At 48.5% G+C, this 27,208-nt stretch overlaps 2 protein-coding genes across 3 annotated transcripts in view; one reads left to right on the forward strand and one right to left on the reverse strand.

Annotated features, from left to right (window-relative positions):
* Positions 1-112: 112 nt before the first annotated feature.
* b3gnt2l (UDP-GlcNAc:betaGal beta-1,3-N-acetylglucosaminyltransferase 2, like) lies at positions 113-13,035 on the reverse strand. Of its 2 annotated transcripts, none has more exons than XM_064301102.1 (2): positions 12,920-13,035; positions 113-1,813 (listed from the first exon to the last, which is right to left on the reverse strand). In XM_064301102.1, exon 2 carries the CDS (start codon positions 1,523-1,525, stop codon positions 188-190), a length of 1,338 nt encoding a protein of 445 aa, XP_064157172.1. In that variant the 5' UTR covers positions 1,526-1,813; positions 12,920-13,035; the 3' UTR covers positions 113-187. The 2 variants fall into 2 exon arrangements, with proteins under 2 accessions (XP_064157172.1, XP_064157171.1); XM_064301101.1 differs by lacking the exon at positions 12,920-13,035 and adding an exon at positions 3,283-3,642.
* A 753-nt stretch (positions 13,036-13,788) lies between these two features.
* bicra (BRD4 interacting chromatin remodeling complex associated protein) overlaps positions 13,789-27,208 on the forward strand; it is a 22,016-nt gene continuing 8,596 nt past the window's right edge. The window contains 11 exon segments of the mRNA XM_064301068.1: positions 13,789-13,896; positions 17,254-17,316; positions 17,464-17,509; positions 18,026-18,071; positions 18,895-18,960; positions 19,542-21,638; positions 22,090-22,272; positions 24,577-24,718; positions 24,721-25,181; positions 26,538-26,727; positions 26,938-27,035. Of these exon segments, the coding sequence (XP_064157138.1) occupies positions 13,836-13,896; positions 17,254-17,316; positions 17,464-17,509; positions 18,026-18,071; positions 18,895-18,960; positions 19,542-21,638; positions 22,090-22,272; positions 24,577-24,718; positions 24,721-25,181; positions 26,538-26,727; positions 26,938-27,035 (3,453 nt within the window). The 5' untranslated portion in view covers positions 13,789-13,835.

Genomic DNA, 27,208 nt, shown 5'->3' on the forward strand with positions numbered 1-27,208 from the left:
GGTAGGTGAAGGGAGGAGAGGAGAGAGGATGGGGGAGGGATGGGGGTGAAGGGAGGAGAACTGGGGTCCCGGAGGGGAGGGGGTGAAGGGAGGAGATCTGGGTCCCGGAGGGAGGGGTAAGGGAGGAGAACTTGGGTCCCGGAGGGGAGGGGGGGGTGAAGGGGAGGAGATCCGGGGTCCCGCCAGGTCAGCAGGTGAGCAGGGGGCTGTGCATGTCCTTCCAGAGCCTGAGCGTCTGCTGCGGACTGCGCCGGTGCACCAGGAGCAGGCCCCGGTGCACGCAGGCGTTCTGCCGGTCCTGCTCGCGGATGTCGAAGGTCTGGAAGCCGCCGTGCGCCGCGGGGGCGACGCCCAGGGCCTGGAAGCACATCCCCGTGTAGACGTCGTCGATGGGGAAGAAGGGGACGAAGCGCGAGACCGCCAGGAGCGGGCGAACCAACGAGCCCGAGAACAGGAAGCCGCCCCCTCCGGTGTAGGCCGGGTAGGCGCCCTCGTAGAAGCTGACGGGGACGTAGTACTTGCTCTTGGCGTCGCGGAAGGGGCTGGCCTTGGCGACGACGTGGCCCGCGTAGAGCGCGGCGGCCCTGGCGGGCTCCAGGGAGAGCAGGTAGGCCAGCATGGCCGGCGTGTTGGCGAAGACGTCGTCGTCGCCCTTGAAGACGAAGGCGACCCCGGGGCAGCGCCGGGCGGCCCAGCCCATGAAGGCGTTGTCCTTCAGCGTCAGGTTGTAGAAGGACTCCCGGAAGTCCCACTGCAGGACGTCCCGGTAGTAGCGCGCCTCGAAGGTGAGCAGCGCCTCCAGGTCCGGGTCCTCGGGCGGGGAGCGCCCCAGAAGGAACACGGTGCGCACCCTCAGCCCGCCCTCGTACTCCCCCTCCCGCCCCCAGGTCTTCCGCACGGCCTGCCGACTCTCGAAGTTCCGGGGGACGGACTTGATGGCGAGGAGGAGGAAGACGTCCCCTTTCCGCCCGTCCGAGGCGCACTTGTCCGGCTGGTCGATCAGGACGGGGGGGTCCCGGCACTCCATGCCCTGCAGGAAGCCCTGGTACAGAGGCGGGTAGGACCCGAAATCCTGGATGTTGGTCACCAGCATCTCCGTGCTGGTGGCGCCGCAGCCGGCCCACCCGAGGGCCTCGCTCTCCGTGACGTTCCCGCCCGAGTCCAGCAGCTTCAGGAGGGCGTGCAGCCGGCGGTTCCAGTAGGCGCTGCTCGGCGGGACGGCCTGCCTGAACCCCGCGGAGATCGAGACGGGGACCGCTTCGCTCCGCCGCTCGGGCCTGGCGGACGTCTGCTGGTAGGCAGCGGTCGTCGCGCTGGCGTTGCGCCAGAATGCCGCGGCGGGAACGGTGGCTGCCTCCGCCCCCGCCGCCGGCCCCGCCCCCGCCCCCGCCCCCGCCCCCGCCGCCGCCGCCTCCACGAACGCCTTCTGTCTGCGGAGCTCGTCCAAGTTGAGGGACGAGTAGAAAAGAACGAGGACCAGACTGCTGGCGAGGACCATGGCGACCATGAATTTGGTTTGCCACATCCTCCAAACGAGAGAGGGAGGGAAGGAAGGAGAGAGAGAGAGAGAGAGAGAGAAAGACAGAGAGCAAGAAGAAGGGGGTGGTGGGGAAGAGCAGGCGAGGAGAGGTTGAAGGAGGCGAAAGAGAGGGGGGGAAAGGAGGAAGTGATGTCCCCTTCTTTTCTTTTCTCAGTCGACTCTGTGGGGTTTATGAGGCGTGCCTCCTGCTCCTTGTCCTCCACGCTTGGCTGACCGCTGGGCTCCTCCTCTCTTTCACCGTCAGGCTCTCTATCACACGACCTCACCGAACAGCTGAAAATAAAAAGAGCATCGTGACTACCCAAACGCTGGCTGGGTGTGTGATTCCACGACAGCTTGGAGATTGCACAGTTCGTTGGGTTTTGTTGGGGGGGTCTTTTTTTGGTCACCAACAAGGTACGGAACTTCCGTCACACGGTGCGAGACTGACTATGTTCTCAGTGTCGAGGGAAATCGAACATGTCTTGTTGGCTGAGGCTCGGGTTTAGCTGACGTCTGTTCGACTGAGGGTCTCCTCTGTTGTGAAAGGTGCATCTGTGGTCGCGAAACAAGCCCTGGTGGTGAAACCCTGGTCTCCTGTTTGCAAGTCAGCGGTAGAGTAAACGCGTACACCGCAGCAATGATTAGCAGCAAATTCAGGGAACTCGGTCCGCTTACTCATTAACAAAAGGGAACAGGTTTCCCGGCTCGAAGAAAAATTTCAAATAAAAAGATGTAGACTTTTTATTTGACTTAATAGACTTAAAAAGATGTAAACGTCACTCTAGTGTTTCTTTTGCACCTCTACATCGTGAACCAATGCACTTGTTGTACGTCGCTCTGGATAAGAGCGTCTGCTAAATGCCTGTAATGTAATGTAATGTAAATGCTGCATGCTGTTGTTTTCAGGACCGACTAAAAACCACGTCTGAACCAGACGTACTGCACATTAAAAATAACCTGAAGCCAAAGAGAGCACAGAGCATTCTCAGCGATGGGTTTAATGTCCTTGGTGATTAATTATGGGAACAAACACGATCTCAGCGCAAGACCAATCCTGTTTTTCACACCTGAGGGAGCCTCAGCTGGGAGCTTGGAGATGGAGATGTGCACAATACCCGAACCCCCCAACCTCCACCGCCCCACCCCACCCCAACCCACCACAGGTACAGCTCCAGCTACAGCGCCACCAGCACAAACCAACATAGGAAACCAGTTTTGTACGGGCAGCTAACCTAAGTGAAAACTTCTTAGGCTGCCATCATTGTCTCTATTTTCATATGGCCACACCATCGCTAATCCCATCTACACCAAACTGTAGAGCATTTGGCCAACACAGTTCGAGATTTTCATTAATCAGTGCTAATATTAAACCAATCTAAATGAACAACTGGTCTCAAAACAGGTGGTGCTGCATCAAGCAGGGTTATGGGGTTAATGCTAGTTTTTGTTCTTGAAATTGTCATACGGTTATCGGGACAATTTTGAATAGGTCTTCATAGCCCTGTCTGGTGAAATACCCTGACCTAAAGTACCGTAAGTAGAACACAAGAAAAACGCACGCGTATATAGACAACATCCTTGTACAAGACGCATTCGTTTCCAAACGGTGGAATTAAAAGTAAGATTTCATTTCGTATTTTCATTTATTTGTTCTTCTTTGCATAATTTTTTTTTTTTTTCGGGCAGCTCTAAGTAAAACTGTCACACAAATATACCGCAGTTGTCGAATTAAACATCTAAAAAAAAAAAGATGAACTTACCACGACAGACGGAAGACTCCTCTTTTGTTAACATTTACTCGTCGTAGGCCATTTGTTTTTCAGTATAAAAGCATATAACAATCGGAATGCCAACAAGACGCACGCGTTAATGGTGAGAACCGTTTTTCCTCAGGACGCGCACTTCCGTGTTGCGACGACTTAAGCCAAAAACCTTGTGAGAACACAGGTGCCCCTGTGCAGTGCAGTCTACGTTTACAGTACGGGTCTCTGATCAGCATTCAGCAGAACTGTTTTGTAGAACAGAGCTTGCTCCATATGCGCGATATGCCGCTGTCGTTCCTAACCTCGATCAGGGGGTCCTATGTAACCTAACATGCGAAAGGTGGCAGTTGTGGGAAATGTGAGTAAAATAGCACGGATTCCGAAGAAAATTGAAGATTTGGGCACGAGAATTCTTCTGCAAATTTAATACGTAAATTTAACAGCAAGGTATCCCATATTTATCCACGTGTCCCTGAGTTAACTAATGTCTTATTGTAATATCGTTTGTCCACTGGGTCAAAAATGATCCTCCTCACCAGACCCCTGTGATAAAGCACCTTCATTGAGTATTAAACCCTAAATAAATATTTTTGACCTGTCACTCACCAATAAATCAGTGAATAACTGTTTTCCTACTTCCAGAGAGACTGTACTTCAATCAACACCACTCTTTTTTTTTCTTTTTACAAAACACACATCATGGTTCTTTTTTTTCTTTTCTGCAATAGGTGTGGCACTTAACTTTGATTATGACTTCTCATAACTGCAGGGCTATAAAACAGTCATAAGACAATCTTTGTACCCTGATGGTGTACTGCATTTATAAAAAAATAAAAAAATAAAAATCTAGGGATAGCAGAGAAACTGTGTGGAACAGCGGCAAACAACTGAAGTTCTTGTAGAGGTGAGGCTGCAGAGGGCTGTAGAGGTGAGATTGGGCCGGTAGTAGAGGTGTGAGACTGTAGGGAGGGGGCCATAGGAGTCGAGGTGAGTGAGGCTGTAGAGGGCCGTAGAGGTGAGGCTGTAGAGGCGTATGGTGAGATGGGGGGCCATGAGGTGAGGCTGTAGGGCTGTAGAGGTGACAGAGTAGAGGTGAGACTGGGGACCTAGAGTGAGGCGTAGAGGCTGTAGGTGAGGCTGTAGAGGGCCGTAGAGGTGAGACTGTAGAGGGCCGTAGAGGTGAGACTGTAGAGGGCCGTAGAGGTGAGACTGCAGAGGGCTGTAGAGGTGAGACTTAGGTTGTAGGTGAGACTGGATGAGAGGTGGGCTGTAGAGGCTGAGTAACTTATAGAGGTGAGACTGACAGAGAGAGACTGTGAGGGTAGAGGTGAGACTGTAGAGACTGCAGCTGGACATGCAGGGCACTATTTAGGAGCACATAACAGCATTGAACTGTGGCATCAGCTAGCATCACTGAGAACAAGGTTGGTTGACTCCAGCATTCGCAAATGGCGCACTAAACAAACAGTTAGAATTGAGTGTCGTTGAGTTGATATGTGCCACAGGTGCAAAAAAATCCAAAGGTTGCGCATCAATCTGTCACAAAGGACAGTACTGCTGATAAGCCCAGACAAATTCAGGGTCGTGTTTGTGCTCCCGGGCACTGATTTACCGGAGTGCTCTGGCTCGTGACAGCTCAAAGGAGGCCGATTCGGATGGTGCGAATGAATGGCACAGCGGGCGCAGGTCCAGTTAAAGTGGCTCCCTCCTGCACACGCTGGTCTCGCAACCGAAAGGTCGTAGGTTCAATTCCCAGGTACAACCCTGCTGGGTACTTAACCTTCAGTATACTGTATACCCAGTTGTACAAATGCAATGTAAAAGTTGTGTGAGTCGCTCTGGATAAGGAGCGTCTGTTAAATGCCTGGAACGCAATGTAATGAAAGTGTGGGAGAGCTGAAACCAGCCACTGGGGGCACTGCTGCTACAGATCAATGCAAACGAGGCAGTACCTGAACACATTCCGCTGTCTACTACAGCACATATGTATTTGTCAGTACAAATATGTGTTCACGTTTAACGCTTTAAAGTGCAAGATAACAAATATGCGATTAGAATTATCTAAACTGAACATTCTAATGCTGATGTAGCAATCGCTACAGGTAACTGACAGCAATGGAGATCTAGAACCCTCACTTAGAATTTTTAAAAAAATTTAAAAAACACCCCTCCCCCCCATACTTCCGGCACCATGTTCCTGTTTTGTTGGCTTTGGCCATGTTACTATTTTAAGTTCTACATCAGTAGAACCTAAAATTTCACCATAAAATCAGCACCCCTTCCATTCATCACCGAACCACTCATCCATCTGCTGACACACAGATAACTGATTAACACACCTCATAGCTTTAATATGTTCGTTTTGGTTATTGCGCGTTAATTAATAAATTTGTACACCTTTCAGTTTTAAAACCGTGTGTCTCCCATTTTTGTCATGGCTCACGAGTCGGGTCATGACCATTTGGGGGCTCGTCCGGGAGAACCCACATATTGCGACAAATTTGTCATGAGCCACGACAATCCTGACAAAGAAAATCCCTATAAATTACATTAACGTCCACTGATCACACTCTTTCAGCAGTATTCAATCAATCAATCAAACTTCATTTATGTAGCACCTCTCAGACAAATCAAATTGCAATTCAAAGTGCTTTACAAGCGATTGATAAAACATAAAATGTTAAAATGGATTTACAGGCTAATGCACACCCAGTTGACTAAGACAACAATAAAAGGTGGGTAGTTAAGATTATAAAAGATACATAATAAAATATAATACAAACAATAAAAATAACAGTGAGATAAAATTACGAGATATTGCACAAAATATCTGTATCAGTATTTGCCCCCGGGATCAATTGGGCAACCGCCCAGCCCTGTTCCTGAAGCTCTACCGTCCTGCAGATTTTCATTCAACACTAATCCAGCACATCTGATTCTACTCATTAGCAGCTCAACGAGATCTCTGGCTGTTGAATGAGGTGTGATTTGTTTGGGCTGGATTGAAAACCTACGGGACGGCAGATCTCCAGATCTCCAAGAGCAGGCTTGGGCAGCCCTCTTACGTTATCATCAGCACACACCTCTATTTCTCTGGAACCCACGCACCAGCCGGAAATGGGCTTGATATGCAAACTGGACAGGGCCACAGGAAATTGTGGACACCTGTGAGGGCGGCCATCTTAAGGCTACGATGACGGGGAGAAGAAACAAATGGAGTATAAATGATACCATGCAGACCAATGCAAACTGTATCCAAATGTTAAACCGGCACAAGTAAATACTGCATTTAATGTTTTTTTTTCAGGTAACGACGCATGAGGTCATCAAAAGGGATGAACACCAAGATGGGTGTTTTCTGTCAATTTTTTTACCTTTCAATATACCGTATTTAAATGTTCTATTATTTCGATACTGACCTACCAAAAAAAACAACTAACGCCTGTACTATGCACAGCAATGGGATCTCATATCTCACCCACAAAACCTATGTAAGCAATCTTCCGCGCTCTAGCCACAGGCCCGGGACAGACCCACGGAGACGGAGATGAATGCAAAGGTTATAAAGGATTTACATGCGACGGACTATCTACCCGTGTGGATGTCAACGAATGCAAAGAAGGGACAGTCATGGGGCATTGTTCAGATTTGCCTCTTTAAACGCACTGGAAAAATCGCAGGCGCCTTTCCAACTGCATTCAGTTGGACAGATAATGAACAGTGGCCAGCTAATGGGATCACTACTGTTCATAACCCACACATCCATCCATTATCTATACCCGCTTATCCTGAGCATGGTCGCGGGGGGTGCCGGAGCCTATCCCAGCGTGCATTGGGCGAGAGGCAGGAATACACCCTGGACAGGCCGTCAGTCTATCACAGGGCACACACACACCATTCACACACGCACTCATACCTATGGGAAATTTAGGGTCTCCAATCGACCTACCTGCATGTCTTTGGACTATGGAAGGAAACCGGAGTACCCGGAGGAAACTCACGCGGATACGGGGAGAACATGCAAACTCCACACAGGAAGGCCCCAAGCCGAGATTCGAACCCACGATCTTTTTGCTGTGAGGCGACAGTGCTACCCACTGCACCACTGTGCCGCCCTAACCCGCACATGTACATGGGTAGCGTACTGTACTGTACAATGGAAATTTTTTAACAATCGCTTTGAATCTGGAAAGACTTAAAACAGGCAACTAATAGATGACTTGTAAAAGATGACTACTCTGTTGCTAGGCCTTTTAATGACTTGATAGAGAGGGAAGTAGGATTTGGGGGAGACAGCCGGGAAGCAAAGTATATTTGGGGACCTGGGAGGTATATTTGGGATGGGAAATAGTTGGTGGGATTACTCAAATAGCATATGTAATAGCATAAGCATATAGCATAAGTGATGTAAAGACCAATTTAGCTCATTTTCTTCAGGACCATGGTCAATATTCTAGTGAAGCGGGTGATCTCCTTGTTAAATATACGCAGGCACAAACATCATTAGCATGGGGAAGATGCGTGACAACGCGCTGATTAGAATACACAGGGGTCAAGTGTCAGCTCAACGGAATGGCAGTTGCAAGTATAGAAGGCTCTGATGACAGGAAAGACATAGTCATGTGTTCAGGCAAAAGACAAACAAAACGGGGGATGTGGTTGTGTGAAGTCTACCAATTCAGCCAGTTTGACCTCAACAGAGTGTGTGAAACTGGGTTGCACAGATGAAACTTACTAGAAACAATACATGCGGGGGGAAAAAAGGTATAGCACAAAATGCTCTCACAATGTTGCTGCCTTGTACTGGAAATGTTACTGTATAACATTGACAAAACATTCCAGTAACATTGTGAGAACACTTTGTGTTGCCTGATATAAAGCTGGTGCTTTAACAACTCTGTATTGTGACTGACCTGCCTTGGTTTTGCCTGTTATGTTTCATGTTGTAAAGAAGACTTTTTTTTTTTTCTTTGTTGACAAATTGTTATTGATCTAAACTTTAGAAGTACAAGTTTTGCTTTACTAAGGACCCATCCATCCATCATCTAACCCGCTTATTCCAGGGTAGGGTCCTGGGGGTGGGGGCTGGAGCTTATCCCAGCATGCATTGGGTGAGAGGCGTGAATACACCCTGGACAGGTCACCAATCCATCGCAGACAAAGGACCGAATTCCTGCAGCTTCCTTGAGAGACGTGGCCAAGACACCACGAGACAACTGGGTCGAGCTGCTGTCCATTTCTGTGCAAACAACAATCGGTATCCTGAGCGAAAGCTCACCATTTACTGAGACCATGAGCAGCCGTCCAGCTGGGCAAATACTGTGCTGTGCGCTTGTGTCAGTTAGACCTGCGTGAGCATTCCTCGGTAGTCAACTGCCTGTGGTTTTGCTCATACAGCTCAGTACTTCTTCCTGTGTTGGGGTGCTCTAATATTAGTACTGTGTGTGTGTGTGTGTGTGTGTGTGCGAGTGGAGGGGGGAGGGAGCGTTTGAACCACAACTTGACCTTGACTTTCAAAAAACATTTAGTTGGTGTCCTGCAAAACAAATCTTCATATCTCCACTTTTGTAATTTTGTTTTTTGAACACACCGAAAAGATTTAAGTTGTACAACCTCTGTCCGAGTTTCATAACTCAGACACTTACATGACTAATATTTCTTTGGTGGACTTTTAAACTTTAGTTATAAATCCTCTATTGCTTTTAGATACTACATCTATGCGGACCATCACATCTGCTTAATAACATTAAAGCCATTTCACCTTGCCAATGAATTGCCCAAAGAACAACAGAAATGATTTAATTTCCTTTTTTTGCCAAGAGCATGCAGGCAAAAGGCTTCTGTCTGTTCTGCTTTCCAGAGTTGTCCATGTTGTGCAACATGGATAACTTCAGAGTAGCAAACACACATTACATTACATTACAGGCATTTAGCAGACGCTCTTATCCAGAGCGACGTACAACAAGTGCATTGGTTCACGATGTAGAGGTGCAAAAGAAACACTAGAGTGAAGTAAGGATCGTAGTGCCAGAAGTGACCACATCGATCAGGACTCCAACCCTGTAGAGTAAGCTGTTCAGCAAACAAGAATCCTACCAAGTACAAACTAGCACTGGAATCACATCTAATCACACCTAATCAGACAAAAACAACAATCCTGCCAAATACACTAACGTAATCATATTATCCTAACTAGGTACAGTGAGCTAAACTATAGGCTAGGGAGGGGTGGGGAGAGGTTCAGCCTGAAGAGATGAGTCTTCAGTCTGCGTTTGAAGGTGGTAAGATTCTCTGCTGTTCTGACTGCCACGGGGAGGTCATTCCACCAGCGAGGGGCCAGGACAGACAGCAGACGGGAGCGGGAAGTACAGACGCGAAGAGGGGGAGGTGCCAAGCGTCCAGAGGTGGCAGAACGGAGAGGTCTGGCTGGTGTGTAGGGTCTGATGATCCTCTGGATGTACCCTGGTGCTGACCCCTTAGCTGCCTGGTATGCAAGCACCAAGGTCTTAAATTTGATGCGATCCAATACCCCCCCCAATGCTTCCTTCTCCTATACACTAGTCTCAGCACCCATCTCAGCTTGCCTTCAGTCCCCCAGACCCCCACCCCCAACTTTCACTCTCTGGAGCATCATGCTGATGGGGGAAAGGTCTAGTTGGAGGAAGTGATGCGGTAACAGCTGTCCGCAGACAGGAAGGAGCAGCGCCATTCGACGCTAGGTTCACCAGCGGGAGCCACTCGATTTGATCCGTGCTGAACGCAGGCGGCCACTGAAAGCCAGTGAAGGGGGGGGCTCAGAATTTTTTAAGGAATGTGTGAATGTCTAAGCACACTTGGAAACAGGCTTATTTTATTTAACTGAGCATGCAAATATGTCATTTGCAAAATACGTAAATACAACAAGCTAAACAAAATATTTGTATATGGTAATTTATTTCCCCAGTTTGTTGGTTTTTTTTTTCTTTTTTCCTGGGATTGCTTCCTGGAAAGGAGGTTTACCAGAGACTGTAAAAAATTACCCTTATGAATACCAGCAGTCTGTACGACCTCTGGCCACTCTTTAAAGTATCCTGTAGGTGGCACTAAAACGTCCTGAGAGCTGTGCCAGTATATACGCAAGAACACGCCCCCCTCAGCTATTCCTTCGTTTTTCCGCATCAGAATAAAAGAAGGATCCGGCTCTAATCTTTCTGAAGCTTTGTTGCGTGGTAGCCTATAGTACAACTTACTAATGAGAATCGTAATTCTACCAAAGCACTCCCCTTATGACAGACCTAAAATCACAGTAACATCATCTTTTATAGCCCCTTTCTTACTGACCCCATATGAATGATGCTGGTGACATGCTTTTGTAAAAATAAAAATAAAATAAAAAATAAAAAAAGAAATCTACCAAAATATTTTACTTTCATGTTCTGCAGATTCTCCAATGGTTGGCTTGGAAACAGTAGGTGCACAAAACAGGCCAGTGGACTTACTGCACTCTTTTGAGTGACAAGGAGTTAACTTTTTGCAACCTGATGTGGAAAAATATTTTAATTATAATAGCCCAATAAATGATTTATATACACACACGCACATTCCATAATTGTTTCCTTAAACTTATTAACACAACAAAGGTTTGACTCGTAATTTTCTTCATTTCTACCAAATGGCTAATGTAAGTGGCCAGGCGCCCACGGTCTAACCAATAAGGAGCCTGTTGATTCACCGCAGTTTTTAATTGGATCACTTTGGACCTGTTTTTATGTTATTGTTTGCAGTAGAGCAAAATGTGAATACGGGACTTCATGGAATGTATATATCTATTTCTGACATAACGTGGCTTAAGAGTGCAAAAATCCCTCTAAGCATAAAAAGGCTCTAATTAAGAAGAAATTGTCTAAACTTTGGGATTGGAATCGTGGTTGGAATGAAAACCAGCACACACAGTGGTCTCCCAAGATCGAGGTTGAGAACCACTGCTCTACACGGCTGGCAAACTGGTAAAATGATTGCAGATCGCACCATTATATCCACATGTAAAAAGAAACGCAGATCGCCAAGAAGCAATTGGTATACTAGGCTACCGTTCTATATGTAGGGGAATCAGAAGAATTTAGTCAATGTAAATATAGTAATGATCAACTGTAATTCATATCGATCCCGTTTCCATTCCAGTCAATAAATCTTCGGTTTCGACAAGCCACGCACCCTATTTTCCTCTTGTAACACGCAAGCTAAGCTACTGCACACAGGTGGCGAATTCTTCGGCATACATGGGAAACTAAACTTCCAACGAGGAAAACACTAGGCTAAAGCGCACTAAAGTCGGCGTAGAGCTAGGTAAATAACCAAATCAATGTATTACCAAGTTTAACTGATAGCCATTTGTGAACTAAACACATATGACGATTACAATTAATCACATTTTAACAGTGAAAGACTTCGAAGGACGTATCGTGTTGTTTAAAAGAAATTAGAAACGATTTAATCGGGAATGCAGTAGAAGTCGAGACAAAGTTCAGGCAATCTTCTATTTACTGTCTGTTAGGTTGTACTTAAGGTTAAATTAACTAGCAATAGAAACTTAACTCAACCCCCAGGATAATAAGGCGTCTTCCGTTCGCTAGTAGTCCCAATAGTATGCAGCAATTAAGCCATACGTGTAGCTGAACTTAACCCAAGACAACGTTAAAAAGACACATTGCAATAATTCACTCTATACATTGTGTCTTCAGGCTTCCTCGGTCTCATGCATCGATGGGGACTGAATCGTATTTCTTCTCATTATTGTGCCCTAAAATAAACCTTCGTAGCCCCACCCAAAGGGTAAACTGAATTGAAGCACTAATTCAAATTCAACCAATCACAGACCATAAACAAGCCTTAAAACCACGCCCCTTACAAAAAAAATCCTGGCAGTGTCATTCAATATTGCAATAACCAATCAACGCTTTACAATAAGGAACTCACCACCGCCCAATTCTTTGTGACGTTACCAAGAGCCCACCAATAAAAACAGTGTTTTTTCAACATGACCAGGCGATTACGTCAGGGACAGACTTGGGACCCAAGAAGAGGCTCCTTTGTCACTTGCCTGATATTTAATCTATGCATTAAAAAAAAGAAGAAAAAAACTACTTTTAATTCACAGAACTATGTGCATTTTAACCTTGTCATATCGTACATTTTTGTAGATGTGGTACTAATTTACCAAATTGTCTTTCTGTTTGACATTCACAAAGCTTTGTCAGTGAATGGCTTGTCTAGCCAAATGATTTCCCTTGGTTTCAAATTAATGTAGAGATAGTCCTGTCTTCACAAACAGCTGAATCTGCGGAATTATTAATTACGTCTCATTGAACTGCTCCACAGACACTCTTGTCTGAAGTGATTCATGCCCATGTCAATAGTTGCAACATCAATATAAAAATGAAGAAAATAAATGAAGCACAAAAAATATGCTTGTGTGTGCACGCATGCATACGTGTGCGTGTATGTGTGTGTGTGTGAGAGAGAGAGGGATAGATAGAGTGAGTGAGAGAGAACCTTGACAAAAAGAATAACATGGTAGGCTGTTAAGGACCAATGATATCTATGATAACATTTTTAAAAATAGTTCTAGATATCAGAGAATGGAGATTAGACATACCGTATGTGCTGTCAGTTTGAAGATGGTGCCTGGAAAAAAGAGGAAAAAACGGTGTAGATTTGAAATTATGAGATTCAGAAAGGTTGACCATGCAGTAGGCCAGAAGAATGTTTTTTCAAGTGTATCGGAGCACCAGAACAGGCAGTGAACACAGCTAGAACGGAAATCACTAATTATGTAAAAAATGAGAAGGGAAGTCAGTAAAGGAGAACAGACAACAATAAAAACGAGAACAGCAGCCTTGGCATGTTTTCCAACACGCCAACAGACAGATTGTACTGAATGATTTCAGTATAATTACTCTGTTGGCACTGTTAGTATATACTTACAGTGCTACATGTCTTCAATCTAACGCTTGAAGCTTGACAGCTGCTCACAGAAAGCCAATGCTTAATATTTAATATTAATATTTATCTTCTTTTTTATTTTCTTTTTTTAAAGTCCGATCTGACAATCTAAATATGTACCATAATAAAATGACAATTTATTGCTCAAGTGTTCTGTTCTGGAACCATCAGCCTAGCTGCTGCTTCTGCTGGAGCTTATGCTGATACTAATAAATCTTAAAAAATCTTAACAAATTAAATGAAACCATTACTCTGGCTCAAACAGCAAGTTTGCTACACAACAAAATGATATAGGCCTATTTATTTATAGCTACACTGCATTTTGTACAAAGATTATTGAATCATATGATAACTTTGAAAGTAGGTGTTGTTATGTACGATATACCGAATGTTGATCTATGCCCAAATACTACAATGGACAGAGAACAAAAACAGCACGTAAAACCTATCCCAAGCATCTCATAAAACGAAAAAAAATAGCTCTCAAACTCAATAAACTTGTGTTTATTTAACAGGCGAATGTAGTGACCCCCTCTTCCCTGCCCGAGTGTTGCTCTGTCGGGTCCTGTATGGGAGCCCGTGCGGGGATGTCCTGGAGACCCCGCGCTGCCTGCACCTCTATCGTCTCGGGTGAGTTTGTTACAATGTAGCAATTTCTCTATAAATCTGTATAACTCTAGTAAAGACGCAACATTTGCACACTGCAAGCGGAACGCAAACTCCTTGTCTACCTCATTTAAAACGACAAAATCCCGCACGGTCAGGCTAATGTGTTCATTTTACAACGAATTCCCAAGCATACCCCCCGGTCCAAGAGTATTCCAACATTAACTCATATTTAGCTTGGATATAGCTACGCAATTGCTTTTGAGAGAAGCCTGGGCATCTAGTAGCAATTCATGCAGCTATCATGTTCAGCTGTATTAATACAATTGCAGATGTTGTTGTCAAATACCGGCTATTGCATTATAGTTATACATGACAAGCATTGGTATCCTGCGCTCAAGTCTGTTTTTATATATTTATATAGCTAGCTATCTAAAGCTAACTGTGCACAGCTAGGTTGCAGTGTGCCCATTCGTATAGCTATTCCCTGTTGTGAGGTCAAGACAGGTGACGAAAACATGCACTCTCTGTACGTGGATTATTAGTTTTCTTGTGGGGAAAAAGCACAGCTGTCTGCGAATAAAGTAGTGGCTGCGTTGGTAGATAGATTGCACAAATGCCCTCTCCCCTTTCGCCTCCCTTTCCCCTTTTGGTTTATCTCCATTGTCTCTATGATGGGCTCAGAAGCAATCGCTTATAAGGAGGCAGCAAATAAGTTTTCTCTGACTGCTTTGTCGTGCAGTGTAGTTCAGGCAAAGCGGGGGGACTTTCGTCCCCGCCTATTTCAACTTCCTCCCGAGCCTGGGCTCAACGAGCCTTCTGCGCTGAAAATAATATTTTGGCGAACATTTCAAAGTGATAAGTTAGCGTAGACGTTCAAACACGGAAGTCAGGGTTTTACTGGTAATTGCGAGTGACTGGGAAATGCTCCGCGCTTTTATCGAACCGTAGCCTACCTGGTGGTCAATACGACAGTTTGACAGTTACATTTATATAAATTCCAAAAAAAAAAAAAAAAAAAATCAGTGAAGTTGTAGTTTTTGACCCTTATGCTCACGATTTCGAGGGGTTTCTCTGCAATTCTTTGATTATTATATTTTCTTTTGGATTAATTTGCATTATCCACATGTATGTGAAAACAGTTTATAACGGTGGGAAATCAAGTTTGGATTGTGTACAGTCCGTTAAATGAAGGGTTTGGGGTTTCCAGCTCTGTGATCCAATGGTCAGTAATATATTCAGGTTTTTATTGTGTCTGGTTACGCCAAAGGAGAATGAAAAATGTCATGTCCTCGGGCAGCTAGTCTCCTCATCAAATGTCATTTTGTTCTGAGAACTGGAAGGATTTCTAAACACGTCATAGCATGTATAGCCTGCAAAGTGTTCTTGCTTCTTTTTTCTTTTACTTCTTCATGCAGATACTCCTGCGCTCAAACCTGAAACTGGTGTTGTCTTGTGCTCGAATTAAATTTGTGCAAAATGCTTGCTGAAATTCTGTTAAAGTGGTCAGTGTTTCATTCGATCTAGCATGCACGGTCTCGTTTGAGATACCAAGACCCGTACATTGTATTTTATACATCGTTGCATTTGGGGAAAAAAGTTGGGAACACAGACGGTTTAAGTTTGTGGCGATCTCACGGCTAATATTTGAAGTCTGTAAAGAACGTATCGTCGTCTGTGGAAAATGCTATGTTGTTTTTGTGTACATTTTCAGTTTCATGTGACATGGTTCGTTATTAACGTTGCTATTAATAATCCTATTATTAAGCAGAGCTGAAAGCGGTGGTAGAAATGACCTTCATGGAAGCCAGTCGGATCCAAAAATAAATTCCACCTCCAAAAATAAAAAAAAAGCCAACAGCACAGCCTGTGGCTTTTGCTTATGTTTTACACTCTCAGGGAAAAAAAAGCTACGAAAAAGTGTCTAAAAAGGTACGAACTTGAGGGGCACCCTGTAGATAAATAAAACATTTTGCCCTGGCCGGCAATAGGCTACATAATGCATTGCATATGTACCTTTTTTTAAAACTTGTGAAAGATAATTTAGTACCCAAATAGAACTTTCAGGGTACATTTGGGAAATTTGTTCCTTAAAGAACAATACGTCCCTCCACTATACCTTTATTTCTGAGAGTGTATGGGAACAATTGAGGAATGTATCGTGTAGAATGTTTCCGCAGATCAGGGGAGTGAATACATGGGGTGCTCTTCCGTAAAAGCTTAAAAGGTTAACCCTCCTGTTCTGTTCATTTTTTAGGTACAGCAAAAATGTTCCCGGGTCAATCCCCATACAGGGGGGGTTTGCAAATACATGAAATGAACCATTTTAATTTAAAATGTTGATTACACTAATTAAGGCCAGTAGAAGAAGTTTCATACTGAAAAAATAATTTTAAGTATTTTTCCTAGATTTTCAAACTTTAGAAAGGGTCAATTTGACCCGCAACATAACAGGAGGGTTAACGTTTAAATGTACATTTAAACAGAAATGTTCATTTGTAGATATTGTTCTTCCCAGATGCCCGTGAAAACATTTTTTAAAACAGTTTTTTTGTGTGTGTGAAATAAATCTGTGCATAAGAATATTTAATTTTACTTGCAGTACACTATACGCTTGTTACTTCGCAATGCTTAACGTTTTTGTCATTTGTCATTGTAACAGAATGGTTGAATTTGTCAATCACCTTGTATGAATCTGGTCAACTACTACCAACACTGTACAGGCCACAGTGGGTTTGTACATCAGCTAAAGAGAACTGAACCTTGTAAAAGGAGGCCTACTATTGCAGCTTTCTGAAGCGTTGGACCCAGGAAATTAGTATGCGGGGTTCAGAAACGAGATGAGTTAGTTAGTCCCGTTGTATCTTTCATCAGAGTGTTCGGTTGTGTCGCGCTCTCTGTGCAAATGGTGATGTAAGCGTTACGAACACGTCTCCCAGGATTATGGAATGTCTTTGGCAAAGAGCAACCGTAATGCTGTGATTGTTTTGTGTCCCTCTCGCTAGTGTTTCGAGTGAGTTTTAGCAACCTGTGTCTTACACTGTATGTGTGTTCACCTTTAACGCAGGCTTGTCTCTTTGCAGTGACGATGCTTTCTGATCCCAAATCCACCATCCACTATTAAAAAAAAGAAAAATAAAACAGCCCCCCCCCCCAAAAAAAAGAGAAAATAAATGAAGGGAGAGTCTGTTTGTTTAATGCGACTGTATTCTGACAGGTTTAGTCAGGATGCTGTTTCTGTAGCCTTTGGAATGGCGTGTTAAGTTTGTATTGCTGAAACCAGTGTTCCCCCATATGTGACATTATTGTTTTATATCTCTTCAGGTCATTTTCAGTTATTTTCTGGTCATTTCCGTGTTGTTTTTCTGGTCATTTTTTCAGTTTTGCGGAGAATATGCCTTCCTCACATGAGCCTGCAAGGAGAACTGTGCTTAAAACAAACAGGTTAGACCAGACCCGAGTTTTCTCACTTTATTTTTCTTGCTTTAAGCTGAGCTCTTAAAATTAAACTGCCTGTGTGTGTGTGCGCATGTAATCCTGTGTGTGAGTTTGTGCGCCCTGTGTACCTAAACCAGCACCGTTACTTTGCAGTTGACATGGACGATGAAGATGGCAGGTGCTTGCTAGATGTAATTTGGTGAGTTCTAGTCTCTGTTCTCAGTTTCGCTTACTGCTCAAATTCTCATCAGACATCGGCTTATCTCCCTCTCATCAGGCCGAGGCCTATTAGTGCAGAGTCTTGTCTGGACGTCGCGGATGTGATCTTTGCATAGTTTGGCTTCCTGCGTCGCTTCCGCGGACAAAATAAAAATAACAGCCGATCACTCTGCCGACACGATCCAAGGAATGAAAAATCGCTAGGAAGAAAAACAGAAGAAAAAAAAAAGATGTGTCTGAGAAACCGCTACCTGAGGAAAAGCCAGTTACAACTTTCTAAGAGGGGTACTTTAATTAGGACAGGGAAAGGTTTGGCCCAGTTGACTCTTTACACCAGTAAAAGTAAACATTTTCACTCTCTGGAGTTTTGTCACTGCAGTCATGTAGAATAACAGCGAGAGAACTGGCCTTGTAAAATAATAAATAAGTGAATGAATGAGCCTGCTGAATGCCTGAGTGTGAATGTCATTCTCAACGAGGCCGTTCTCTCCCACAGCGACCCTCAGGCCCTGAATGACTTTCTTCATGGATCAGAAACGCATGTGAGTTTTGGCCGGGGTTGGACGGGGGGGGCTTAAAGGGATGGAGATATTGTTTTTCTCCTTCAGCGACAAAGCTTTCCTTGACTGTGTGTGGGGGGTCAGCTAGTGCTCCAGTTGGACAATGTTTAAAAATGTATTAAAAATACCATTTTTGCGGCTCTTTAACCTATATTGTTATATAATTTGGAATATATTGAATATACCATTTATTTGGTGGCATTTGGTATACCAGCATATCGTTTATTTGGCATTTGGTATATTGAATATACCATTTATTTGACATATTGGCCTTCATAGTGTCGTACCTACTTTAAGCAGCCTGGTAGCTGCTTCTTCGCTGTTCCCCACATTATCTCTCTGTCTCAGTCTCTCTGTGGATTGCAGGTGTCTTCTGCAAAAAAAAAAAAAGCATTTTATTGATCTTAATTTCCGTCCTGCTTTTATTTCCCCCCCCCTTCTTTCGATATATAAGCACTGACAGAGTACTAACCTCCTGTTTCCTATCCTTTCTGCCTTTTTTCCCTCCTTTTTTTCCACCCCTTGTCGTTCTGTTTTCCTAACCCTCCCTCCTGTCCTCCTGTCCTCCTGTCCTCGCTCGGCTCCTCCCTTTGTCCCGTGGCGGGTCTGCGTGCTGCTTCTCGTGTGTCTGCCCTCGTCCCCGGTTCCCCGTGGCTCTCCGTGTGTGTCCCTGTCTCTGTCGCGGTCCTCTCTGTCTCCTCTCTGTCTGCCCACCTGTCCGTCCATCCGTCTCTCCATTTGTCTGTCTGCCCCCCCCGTCCGTCTGTCTGTCTTTCTGTCCTACCCTGCGTGTGTCCGTCTGTAGCTGGACACCGATGACCTTTTGGACGGCTCGGCTGACCCCGCCAGCTCCTTCTTCTCCGGGGCTGGGGTGAGTAACCCCCCCCCCCCCCCCACCTTCCCCAAATTTCTCCTGCCTTTCTGTGTGTTTGTGTGTGGGGCACGCTCGTGTTTCGTACCCTGGACTCTGTGCATGTACACACACTGACGCTTGAACCCCCCGGGGACCCGGTTTGACATCATCAGAGACGGCATTCCCTTGTCCCTGGTAGTGCCCTCTCTTCCTCTCTCCCTTCCTTTCCTTCCTTCGTTCCTTCCTCTTCTTTCTCCACAGACCCATGAGCGCCCCCTCGCTCCGCTCTTCTCCCGCCTGAGTCTCTCTCTCCGTTTCCTGCGGCCCGCTTGGCAGGGTTCCCCATTCAGCTTTTTTTTTTTTTTTTGCTCGCCGCGGTTTTAGCCGAAGTAGAGTTCGCTCCCGCTCTCTCTCTCAACGTCTGTCCGGCTTTGCTGTTTGAGAGGGGGCTGCGTTGTGCGTTCAGTGAGTGAACCATAAGTGAGCGTGCGCTAACTGTTTTAATTTTTTATTTCTGTCTCCTGCTTGCTTTTTTCCCCCCCATCCACCAACCACACTTCCTGCTTCCTACTTCCTGCTTCCTGCTCCCCTTTCCCCAGGTCCACGTGCCCCAGGTCCAGCCGTCCAATCAGCTGTCTGTCAGCGACCCGTCCGGCCTGCCCAGCAGCAGCGTGGACCTGGACTTCCTGGAGGACGATGACATCCTCGGGGGCGGGTCGCCGGGGGGCGGGGCCAGGGAGGGCGGCGGCGGCGGCGGGGTGGGCGGGGCCAACCACGAGCCCTGCGACATCCTGCAGCAGAGCCTGGCCGAGGCCAACATCACGGAGCAGAGCCTGCAGGAGGCGGAGGCCGAGCTGGACCTGGGCTCCTTCTGCCTCCCCGGCCTGACGCAGGTGGTCCAGGCCCTGCCCGAGCCCGGCCTGCCGGCCCCCGGGGCCCCCGCCGTCCACCTGGGGGGGCAGATCTTCCACAGCCCCGCCCCCAGCGCCACGGCCACGCCCCCCGGCGCCGCCCCGGACGTGATGGGCTCGGTCCTGGCCCACCCGGGCCTGCAGCTGCAGCCGCAGGTGATGAGCAAGGCGGTGGCGGTCCAGCCCTTCATGCAGCAGGTGGGCCTGGGGAACGTCACGCTGCAGCCCATCTCGGGCCTGCAGGCCCTGCCCAACGGCGGCCCCGCCGGCCACCTGGGCCTCGGCCAGATCCAGGTCATGGGCCAGCCCACCGTCATGGCCATCAACCCCTCGGGGCAGCCCATCCTGGCCAAAACCATGAGCGGGTACCAGCTGCACCAGGCCGGCCCGGACGCGGGGGGCACCGCGGCTCAGCCGGGGCTCGGGGGGGGCCTGCTGATCCAGGGCGGCAAGCCTGCCGTGGGGGCCCCGGCCCTGAATGGGGCCGGCGTCGGCGGCATTGCCGTTAGCGTTAGCAGCGCGGTCTCTGGCAGCGGGGGTGCCATCGCCAGCTCTGCCGGGCTGGTGGGTTTCGGGGGCGCCCCCCCCCTCGGAGTCGGGACGCCGCAGCAGGCTCCGCCCCCCGGCCAGATCATGCAGAACGTGGTCATCCAGCGGACGCCCACGCCCATTCAGCCCAAGCCTCCACTAGGGGGCGCCAAACTCTACAAGCAGCAGCACGTTCAGCAGCAGCAGCCGCCGCAGCAGCCGCCTCCCGCCCAGCAGCTCCCCGCCCCCAGCGCTCTGCAGAACGACGGCGGGAAAGGGGTGGGGCTCCAGCAGGGGCAGGTCCCGGGGGCCGCCGCCCAGGGCGTGGCCTTCCTGACGGGCAAGCCCGGCGCCAACGTGGTGCTGAGCGCCCAGGCGGGCCCCCAGGGGCCCTCCTTCCCCCAGGCGCTCTTCAAGCAGCAGGGCGTCCACCTGCTCAACCAGTCGGGCAGCTTCGTCATTCCCTCCAACCAGTTCCTGCTGCCGCAGCTGCAGGGGGGGGCCCAGATCCTCGCCCAGCACCCGGGGGGCCACATCATTGCCAGCCAGGGCCCCGGGGGCCAGCTCATCGCCAACCAGATTCTGGCCCCCAACCAGAACCTGAACCTGGGCCAGGTGCTGGCGTCGCAGGGCCCGCCCGGCACCGCCCACATCCTGTCGGGGCACATCCAGCTGCAGCCGGGGCAGATGGGCCAGCACACCCTGTTCCAGGTGCCCGTCTCGCTGGCACAGGCCCAGGGGCAGACCCACTCCGTGGCGGGCCACGCCCAGGCCGTCATACAGGGCATGCCCATTCAGAACTCCTTGGCCATGCTGGGGCAGGTGGAAGGCTTGGGTCCGGCGGTCAGTTTGCAGCCTCCTCTTCCTCCGCCTCCTCCTCCTCCTCCTCCTCCGCAGCAGGCCGGCCTCGCCCCCCTTGGAGGGGGACCGGCGATAGCCCAGTGCCAGCCGACGGACAGCGTTTCGGTGGTGGGCGGAGCCGTGGACCAGCCCGCCCACCTTGCACAAGCCCCGCCCCCTCCGTCGCTGCAGCCTCCGCCGCCCTCGATCCTGACCGTGCAGACCACGCCGCCTTCGTCCATCTCCATCTCGGTCCCCTCTTCCTCGTCTCCGTCCTTGTCTTCCTCCTCCTCGTCCTCCATGACCCCCTCGTCCGGCTCTCTGGCGCCCCCTCTGGCCCAGCACAGCCCCTTCCTGGCTCCTCAGGGCTCCGGAATGTTCCTCAGCCAGGATTCCTTGCATATGTTCCTGCAGCAGGTCAGTCTCATTCTGAATCTTCAATCCATTTGGTTCGTTTGCCGAATGTTAAGTTTGATTTAGCCTCAAAGTCCACTGCCCCAGTGGACACAGGGATGGGGACACTGTGCTGTAGAAGGTGCTGTCTTTCAGGAGAGATGTTAAACCAGGGCCCGTACTCACTGTGGCCATTAACGATCTATGGTATTCCTTACCCACTTCCAGTCCCCAGGTCATCTGTTGAGAACTTTCCTGGTTGGATTGAGATAAAAAAAATAAAATAAATCTCCACACAAAAAGAATTGATTGATTGTTGTCCTTTGGTCCTTGCCCGCTAAGCTTATCCATAGTGAACTGGCAGGCAAAACAGATCCTAGAACAGCACTGAGTATGAATATTATGAATGACTAGGGGTCCTGAACGTGCGTTGACCGCTGATTCCATGCTAAAACCGTGGACTCGCCCACATCAGGACCAGAAGTGCCAATCAGAGAGCGATCCCCGCCCTTCGGGGTGTGTCCCTGCATCTGTCATCGTCAGCAGCGACGGTGGCCCCGCCCATTCAAGCCATAGCAGCTTATCGGCCGAGACTGGGCCAGCCCAGAGCCCCGCCCACTCCCATGGCCCCTCCCACAAGGCAGCAGTGGTTCATCAGGTAGACACACCCCCTTCCCTTCAGCCCCGCCCTTTTTTGCTACCACTAATTCAAACACTGTCTCCCAGCAGAACTCTTCTGTGTTTTATTTTTATCTGGTGTCACGTTCTAATGTTTCTCTGTTCTGTAATAGCCTCTCACCTTTCCATATCTGTGTGTGTGTGCGTGTGTGTCTTGTACTCCTTTCCTGTCCTAATAAATGTGCTTAAATTAGCACAGTTGTGCACCCCCCGGGCCCCCCACACGCACGCTTAGTGGCACGCTTTTGGAGATGCCTTGTCTGGTGTGCTGTTTAATGACGTGCTGGCTATGCTGCTAACGCTTTTAGCATGGCTGCTGTGCTACGTTGTTATGGCTTCTCCTTGTTATTGCGCCTTGTTAGCGTAGCGCCGTCCCGTACAGTAGAAACGCTGGAGCCCCAGCGTGTGCAGCGCACGCGGCTTGCATTGATTGAACACACGCACGCGTTGCTGAACGCGTGTGTTTTTCAGTTATTTCTGCCAATGCAATCACGTTTCCCAGTTAATTTTTCTATGGTTTTGAAGCTGTTAGTGACTGGCATGTCGAGGTGTACCTTAAAGACAGGAGAAGACAACGTTCCACACATCTGTCTTGCATGTTTCACTCCAGTCTCTAATCTCTCATTTTGGCATCTCCCCCCCCCACATCTGTACATCTCTTTCTAACCCCCCAGTACAGACCCTGGAGTGCCAGTTCTGTACTTCTGAGCATCAGCCACCTCTAGTCCCCACCTTTCCCATCCTGTCTTTCTTCTGCTACACCCTTTTTCTTACCCCCTTCCCCGACCCCCCCGCCTGTATTATATTGGCACCATCGTAAATGTGCCCCCCCCACGCCCCTTACCAACTACGTTCTGTGTCACCTTCCCAGAAGATCACCTTCCCAGATCTACTTGCATCACATGATGTCTTCCACTGATCAGTAGATCACTAGATGACAGAATCACCTTCCTGGATCAAAAGATGACCTAGTTTGATCATACAATCACCTTTCCCACAAGATCACCTCTAGATCACAAGATCCACCCCCCTAGATAGCAGGATCACCTCTAGACCACAAGATCACCCCCTTAGATAGCAGGATCACCTCTAGACCACAAGATCACCTCTAGATCACAAGATCACCCCCCTAGATAACAGGATCACCTCTAGACCACAAGATCACCTCTAGATCACAAAATCACCTCCCTAGATCACCCCCCAAGGTCATCACCCAAGGCTTTTGGGTCCTGGTCACCTGCTCTGGTTAAATGGGTTCACTGGGAATCACGGATAGATCAGTCAGCTCCACATGCACTCGATCTCCTGAAAAGCAGCCAAGGCTCTCTAAGGAGAGAGGAGTTATACGGCCTTGGCTTTGCTTTTAAAACGTTTGCGTGGGGAAAAAAAGGACAATGGCTTCTCTTCTGTATCCCATGTTCAATGCTAATAAAATTTATGTGATAGGAAGTAGGTGGTTATTCTGACAGATATATTTAAACTCAAAATAAGCAGCTTCATAAAAGCACACAAAACGGACAGGGATGCAAACCGGTTTGATCTGTTGGTAAATTTTAGTGAAGTAGTATGATAGTGCTCTACATCCCTGTCCAGCTTTGCTTTTTTAAAGAATTGCGCTAAGTCCCGTTAGACCAGTGCGGCTTCTCAGTGCTTCTCAGTGCTGCCGCTGTGTCCTCACTTTGTGCTGTGTGCTATTCCTGTCCTGTGGTCTTCCAGAGCGCACTCCAGTATCCTCGGTCCCCACTTTCCTCAATCAGTTTAGACGCAGTGTGTGATTAGTGCTGTGGGGTCCAAGGATAATCTGGTTCTTATTACTGAATATCTGTTGCTGATATTTGATTATGTTAATAAGCGTTAGATTATGTTCCCATTGATTATGTTAATAAGCGTTAGATTATGTTCCCATTGATTATGTTAATAAGAGTTAGATTATGTTCCCATTGATTGTGTTAAGAGTTAGATTATGTTCCCATTGATTATGTTAATAAGAGTTAGATTATGTTCCCATTGATTGTGTTGATAAGGATGTGTCCTCTCTTAATAACAGTGTGTTTTGGTTGATTTGCTTTCAGTCTCGTTTTTGTCACGATACCTCTGCTGTAGCTGATTCTATAAAAAGGTTGTTTCTGTGTTACTGTAGCGTGCGGGATGGTCCAGTTTTCTGGTTATCGCAGTTGCTGGGGGTTCAAATAATGCCTGCACATCCAAAAGCCCTGAAATGTGTGTTATCTAACGCTGCCTTTCTCTGCCCCCACCTTGCCCCCCAATCACAAAAACCCCCCAGATCCCCTCTGCAGGCCCCCAGCAGCAGCTGAAGCTCCAGAGCGTGTCCCCCTCCCAGCCGGGGGGGGCGGTCCCAGCGGCAGACAGCCCCCAGCCTGCCCAGGCCTCCCCCCTCATTCTGGGCCAGCCCATCCACTCCCCCCACCCGCCCAGCCCCAGTCCCAGTCCCAGGCCCCGACCCCGTCCCGCTCCTGCACCCCCTCCTCCCTGCCCCCCCTCTTCATCATCCACAACCAAATCGGGGGCTCCCCGCAGCCCGCACCCCAACCCCTACCCCAGCCACTGCCGTCGCCACAGCAACAGCAACCGCAGCAACCTCAGATCCAGACCCAAATCCAGCCACAGCCCCGCCCGCCCTCGCAGCCCGCCCCCTTCCAGCAGGACGTGGGCGTGGCCTCCGTCGGCCCCTCCCACTCGCCCAAGCCCCCCGCGGCGGTGCAGGTGCCGGTGCAGTTCCAGTTCGCGCCCTCGGGGGGCGCTGTGGTGCAGAGCCTGACGGTGGAGCAGCAGCAGACCCTGCAGATGGTGGGGGCGAAGCTGCAGACGCTGTCCGCCATCGAGCAGCCGTCCGCGCAGCAGAAACAGCTGCTGGAGAAACTCCACCAGGTACCGCCCATCCACGGTCACTTACATCCTCATATCCACTATGAACTTTCCACAGCCTAACTGCTGTCTGCTGTCCCTTACACACATACCTACTATTAACCTTCCACAGCCTAACTGCCGTCTACTGTCATTTACACACTAATATCCGCTATTAACTTTCCACAGCCTAACTGCCGTCTACTGTCACTTACACACTCATATCCGCTATTAACTTTCCACAGCCTAACTGCCGTCTACTGTCACTTACACACTCATATCTGCTCTTAACCTTCCACAGCCTAACTGCCGTCTACTGTCACTTACACACTCATATCCGCTATTAACTTTCCACAGCCTAACTGCTGTCTACTGTCCCTTACACACCCATATCCGCTATTAACTTTCCACAGCCTAACTGCCGTCTACTGTCCCTTACACACACATACCTACTATTAACCTTCCACAGCCTAACTGCTGTCTACTGTCCCTTACACACTCATATCCGCTCTTAACCTTCCACAGCCTAACTGCTGTCTACTGTCCCTTACACACTCATACCTACTATTAACCTTCCACAGCCTAACTGCTGCTACTGTCTACACTATCCACTTAACTTCCACAGCCTAACTGCTGTCTACTGTCCTACACACCATACCCTATTAACTTCCACAAGCCTAACTGCTGTCTACTGTCCCTTACACACTCATATCCGCTATGAACTTTCCACAGCCTAACTGCCGTCTACTGTCACCCAGCTGCCTCCTGTCACTTACACACTAATATCAGTGATCCATTACCACCTTTAAACGGTCTGCTTCCCTGAGGGGCTCTGCCTGTTATGCTTGGCCTGCGGGCTGCTCCATGCTGAGCTGGCTGTCAGGGTGTGGAGCAGCTCGAGGCGGAGACCCCTGGTGTGTGTTTGGGTTCAAGTCCAGGCCTGATGTGGTGCTCGCTGCTCTCTAGTTTGAAGGTAAAAATTGAGCCATGATGGTAAATGGTAAATGGTAAATGGACTGCATTTATATAGCGCTTTTATCCAAAGCGCTTTACAATTGATGCCTCTCATTCGCCGGAGCAGTTAGGGATTAGGGGTTAGGTGTCTTGCTCAAGGACACTTCGACACGCCCAGGACGGGGTTTGAACCGGCAACCCTCCGACTGCCAGACAATCGGTCTTACCTCCTGAGCTATGTCGCCCTGGAATGATGAGGGTCGAGTGGCCTGTTCTTGTTATTTATCGCTCCAATGGGCTCGATACAGTGACATCACTGTGTCTGTGTAGAAGGTTTGTGTATCGGGTGCAGGAGGAGGCGGGGCGGAAGTGCACACGGCTCCTGATTTGTCAGAATCTTCACTCGCTTGCCCCGCCCACTCTTAGGTCCAGCAGAACATCATCCTCCAGGCCAAGCAGCAGACTGCAGCCCAGCCGGCCTCCACCAATCAGTTCAGCTCTCCACAGGACCCGTCCACCGCCCAGCCTGTGACATCATCAACATGCGCCACGACCCCAGCTCAGCTGGCCTCCCTGCTGCAGCAGGCACCAGTGCTGGTGAAGACGCCATCCACAGGTTAGACTCACACTTCTTACAATCCGAAACCGGTTTAGTGTCTTCTAAACAAGGTGTGTGGACTCTTCAGCAAGTCAGCATCAAAACCAGCAGACCGACACTACAGGCCTCTGAAGCTCTAGACTGGAGCTGAACGGTGAACGAGGAGCCCTGATTGGCTGGATCACCTCCTCTCTTCAGTGTGTATTCTGTTTTCTTGGCGTCTTGCAGGATCCAGTGAAGTCACATTGTTTTCGGGGGCCTCAGGACCAGCTGGAGCCACAGCCAAGCAGGGAGTCGCTCCTGCCACCCTGACGCAGCCTGTACAGGTGAGAAACACACACACATACACTCTCACACGCACATACACTCACACACACCCACACATACACTCATACACTCACACACACACACATACACTCACATACACGCACACATACACTCACACATACACTGATACACTCAGGCACACTCACACATACACACGCACGCACGCACACAC

The sequence above is a fragment of the Anguilla rostrata genome, chromosome 12 (genome assembly GCF_018555375.3).
Source record: "Anguilla rostrata isolate EN2019 chromosome 12, ASM1855537v3, whole genome shotgun sequence".
NCBI classification, from domain to species: Eukaryota; Metazoa; Chordata; class Actinopteri; order Anguilliformes; family Anguillidae; genus Anguilla; species Anguilla rostrata.

Coding starts and splice junctions, on each gene's coding strand:
- b3gnt2l (XM_064301102.1), bottom strand. CDS start 1,525: ATGTGGCAAACCAAATTCATGGTCGCCATGGTCCTCGCCAGCAGTCTG.